Here is a 4014-nt window from a genome sequence, read left to right as displayed (position 1 = left end):
GGTGGATGACAAGACGTTTACCTAAAAGATGAAGACTTGAAATGACTAGAATACCCTTAATACAAGACACATGAGACTCATTAATAGTAGTGTGAACATGATAAATGAGCAAAGGACGACTTTTGATGAAATTGAATACAATAGGGACTAATGGTGTCAAAATTAGAAAACTAGGTCTAAAACTCAAATTTCTACCGAACAATTGACCAAAGGGACCAAAATATTTTTAGAAGTTTATTTTTCAAAATTGAAATGGAGAAGCCCATTTAGTCCTTCGGGCCCAATTGATCTGGGACGGGTTTAACCCGTTTGTAACTCCGTACAGATGTATAGATAGGGCAGGCGTAGCCGCGTAGGTCTTAAGCTTTTATATCATTCTTTCGTCAAATCAACGCTAACTACTAGAAAATTTTCCAATCTCTTCACTCGATCGTATCGTTCTACTGGTAAGAAAGATTACTGATTTATATCTTTTGTGCCGCTTTTAATTCCTTTATACTTAGATCTTGATGCTCTTTAGTTTTTGTTGTTTGATCTGTGAGCTGCGATTGATGTTCTTCTTTTGCGTTTTTTGTGTATAATTGATGAGTATAATCTATTTCATGATTAGAAGCATGATCTTGATAGTTCTTTACTTTCCTTTCAGAACGGTGGATAATTATTTTGTCAATCGTAATCGTATTTCTAAATTTTAATTTTATGTTTGCGAATTGCGATATGTACTTTTCGGCATCGTATTGTTCACTTTCACACCAATCATCATGATTCTATATGTTCAATCATCTCCCTGATTTGTTTATTTCGAAGATAATATAAAATTAGCAAATCAGGAATTAAGATCTAGCTGTTTGGTTTTCAATTTGAGGATTGACGATTGGGGAAAGTTTATATATTCACAGTAGACTATCAAAACATGCTTCTTTAATTTTTGATGCTAATGCTCTGTTTAGTGTTTACTAGTGTAGCGCAGCTGTAAACATGTCTGATGATGTGGAATACCGCTGTTTTATCGGTGGGTTATCATGGTCAACATCTGATAGAGCTCTAAAAGATGCGTTTTCAAAGTTTGGACATCTTCTTGATGCAAAGGTAACATATGGTTTACAAGCTTTCTTAGATTCTTTCACATATTTATCTCTTTACATTTTTGTTTTTTCATATTATTTAGGTGGTTGTAGACAAGGAATCTGGACGCTCACGAGGATTTGGATTTGTGACTTTTGATGAAAAGCAAGCGATGGAAGATGCAATTGAAGCAATGAATGGAATGGATTTGGATGGAAGGAACATCACAGTAGACAAAGCTCAACCTCAAGGTGGTTCAGGCAGGGATTATGGTGGTGGCGGTGACCGTGATCGTGGGCGTGACCGCGGTCGTGACCGTGATGGAGGCGGCCGTCGTGGTGGTGGAGGTGGTGGCGGTGGTGGTGGTGGTGGTGGTGGAGATTGCTTCAAGTGTGGTAAGCCTGGACATTTTGCTAGGGAATGTCCAAGTGAAGGCGATAGAGGTGGCGGTAGGTACGGTGGCAGGGATGACCGTTATGGTGGTGGACGTGGCGGCGGAGGCGGCGGCGGTGGTGGTCGTTATGGTCCTGACAGGAATGGAGATCGTAATAACGGACGCAGTAGGAATGGCGGCGGTGGTGGCGGTGGCGGCAGTGATCGGTATGGTCGTGACCGTTCTGGACCATACGAACGCCGATCAAGTGGCGGTTTCCGATGATGGAAGATTCTGGTATGATATATATATATATAGATATAGATATATTGAAGTTTGATGTAAGAAATTGTGATGTGATGGATTTGTTTGATTTTGCAGATGATGATGGAGGATCTAAAAAGATGAAAATGGTGGTGGTTTTTGTTTCTGAAAGATGTCTCGTTTTAATTCGTACAATGTAGTAATGAATCAAAATCAAACTTTTGAAAGTTTTCACAACTTGGGACTCGACTACTTCTATGTTGGATTGGTTCGGTGTGTTCTAAAATGCTGCTCTCTTTCTCTACTTTCTTGCATAAGTGATTAATGATGAATGATGAATGATGATCTCTATACACAAACAAATTACTTTTGGGTTCTTTTGGTGACAAAATAGAGGTAAATTTTTGTGACTTGATCAACTGAAAAAAAAAATATACTCTTGGTGTGTATTTTATTAATGTGTTTGACCTTTTGGCAGGCTGTGTTCAGTGTTGTGGCTAAATATATGTGGCTATTTTGGGTACATGATATGTTGATAGTTGGTTGTGATTAAACATGATAAAATTGGGAATGGTTTTTGAGCACAAGCAGCTTATCTGCAAATCAATAATTGATCATCAAAAAGGGGGAGATTGAGATTGTTCATGGCATCTGGCTTTGGTTTTGTTTTGGGAAGATGGTTCTTGTTGTCCTTGTTTAGCCATGCCTTGCTGAGTTTGCTAATTCCTTCCTTGTGTGCTCATTGTTCTTGTTTTTTCCTCGTGACACTTCTGCCCTTGAATCACATTTTTTGGTGGATGCTGATGCTTTTTTCGAGTCGTGTATCATGGAAGAACATGTATCGTTCTGTAAAAGTTATTTTTTCAGCAACCCTTGAGCCGAGCTGGCCCACATCTCTCTGTCCCATTCTCCCAGAAACATCATGTGAGATGTAAAGCAGATAGAGTGCCTAATTCACATTGAAATTAAAGCTCTTGAATAGTTCGAATTGCGGCTACTGAGACTTGAACCCCTGACCTTTTCTGCAAGTATGCGGTTTGAAACTTGTTACTTGACTGGTTTATCTGCTACTTGGTATCCGATCTTTTCTTTTGTTTGCGCTTGCATTTATTGATTTTCCTTCTGTGAATTGATCTTTACTTGATGAGTTGTGTCCTCAAGGACATGATGTACTTTTACTATTTATAATTCTTGTTTTGCATGATCTAGGGTGAAGCTTACATGGTCATTTACTGCTATTTTTCATGAGATGGTAGTAACTAAATAATGTATACAATTTATTTTACAGCATCCTTCTACTTCGTTGAATTTTCCCTTGCAATGATGGAGTTTAGATAGTTTGTTATTTGTTTATTTGTTTATTTTTTTTTATTGTTATAGTTTATAAATATGGTGACAAGTTAACAAAAGTAGATACGGTGGTAAAATAGATCAAAGTGGATTGTTTTTCTAGGAATAATTTGAGAATGAAATCTTATGTTGGTTAGCCTAGATATTAGCGGTATGAACCAAGAAATAGAATAAATCATTTGTTTCAGTTGTTATGTTTAGTTATTCAATTTGAATATAATGTGTTAGAGCTTCAATGCAAACAAACCAAATGCTCATTGGGCTGTTTATGAACCATTTGTCATATTTTTTTTGTTTATGTTGGTTTATTTGTTTTTTATGTTTGTTAAGTTGATAAACAAATAAACAAGAACAATGCTTCCGTCCGTGTTTATGTTTGTTCTTTTTATGTCTGTTATGTTTGTTTTTTTTTTTTTTATGATAAAAAGAATATATATATAGACACACAAAGACTTATATGAGTTTTGAATGTGTTTGTTGGTTTAAGTTTGCATGTTTATGTTGATATAGATTTTTCTAGTTTTTTTGTTTATGTTCTTTAATGTTTGTTTAAGTTCGCTTGTGTTTGTGTATCAGCTAAACGAACACGAACATACTAAATTTCTTTACAAACGAACATGAAAACAAAATTTCACTTGTTTAATTGTCCGTGTTTGTTTCTTATTGTTTAAAGTTAAACAAACACAAAACAAACTTTGGTTGGTGCTTGTTTAGTATGTTTGTAGCTCTTCTTAGTCATTAGTTCATGCTGTTTGAAATGGAACGAATTTAGTTGACAAAAACAAATATAGCCTTATAAAGTAAAATACATATAAATTATAATGTTCTATAATGTTACACTTATAAAGTAAAATACATATAGAAATACCATACAAAAAAAAAAAAAATACAAAATACAGTTATTGTTAAATAAGTATAATCAACACAAAATCAAATTAACATAAATCACTTACAGGATATAA

At 35.2% G+C, this 4014-nt stretch overlaps 1 protein-coding gene across 2 annotated transcripts; it reads left to right on the top strand.

Moving 5' to 3' along the window:
- Positions 1–287: 287 nt before the first annotated feature.
- LOC111899005 (glycine-rich RNA-binding protein RZ1A) lies at positions 288–2006 on the top strand. Of its 2 annotated transcripts, none has more exons than XM_052767173.1 (4): positions 288–446; positions 961–1089; positions 1169–1735; positions 1820–2006. In XM_052767173.1, exons 2-3 carry the CDS (start codon positions 979–981, stop codon positions 1721–1723), a joined length of 666 nt encoding a protein of 221 aa, XP_052623133.1. In that variant the 5' UTR covers positions 288–446; positions 961–978; the 3' UTR covers positions 1724–1735; positions 1820–2006. The 2 variants fall into 2 exon arrangements, with proteins under 2 accessions (XP_052623133.1, XP_023750649.1); XM_023894881.2 differs by having other exon boundaries at positions 292–446; positions 951–1089.
- The last annotated feature ends 2008 nt before the right edge of the window (positions 2007–4014 follow it).

This window comes from Lactuca sativa, chromosome 9 (genome assembly GCF_002870075.4).
Source record: "Lactuca sativa cultivar Salinas chromosome 9, Lsat_Salinas_v11, whole genome shotgun sequence".
Lineage (NCBI taxonomy): Eukaryota > Viridiplantae > Streptophyta > Magnoliopsida > Asterales > Asteraceae > Lactuca > Lactuca sativa.
The sequence above is the reverse complement of the archived record's forward strand: the minus strand, read 5'-3'. Positions and strand labels throughout refer to the sequence as shown.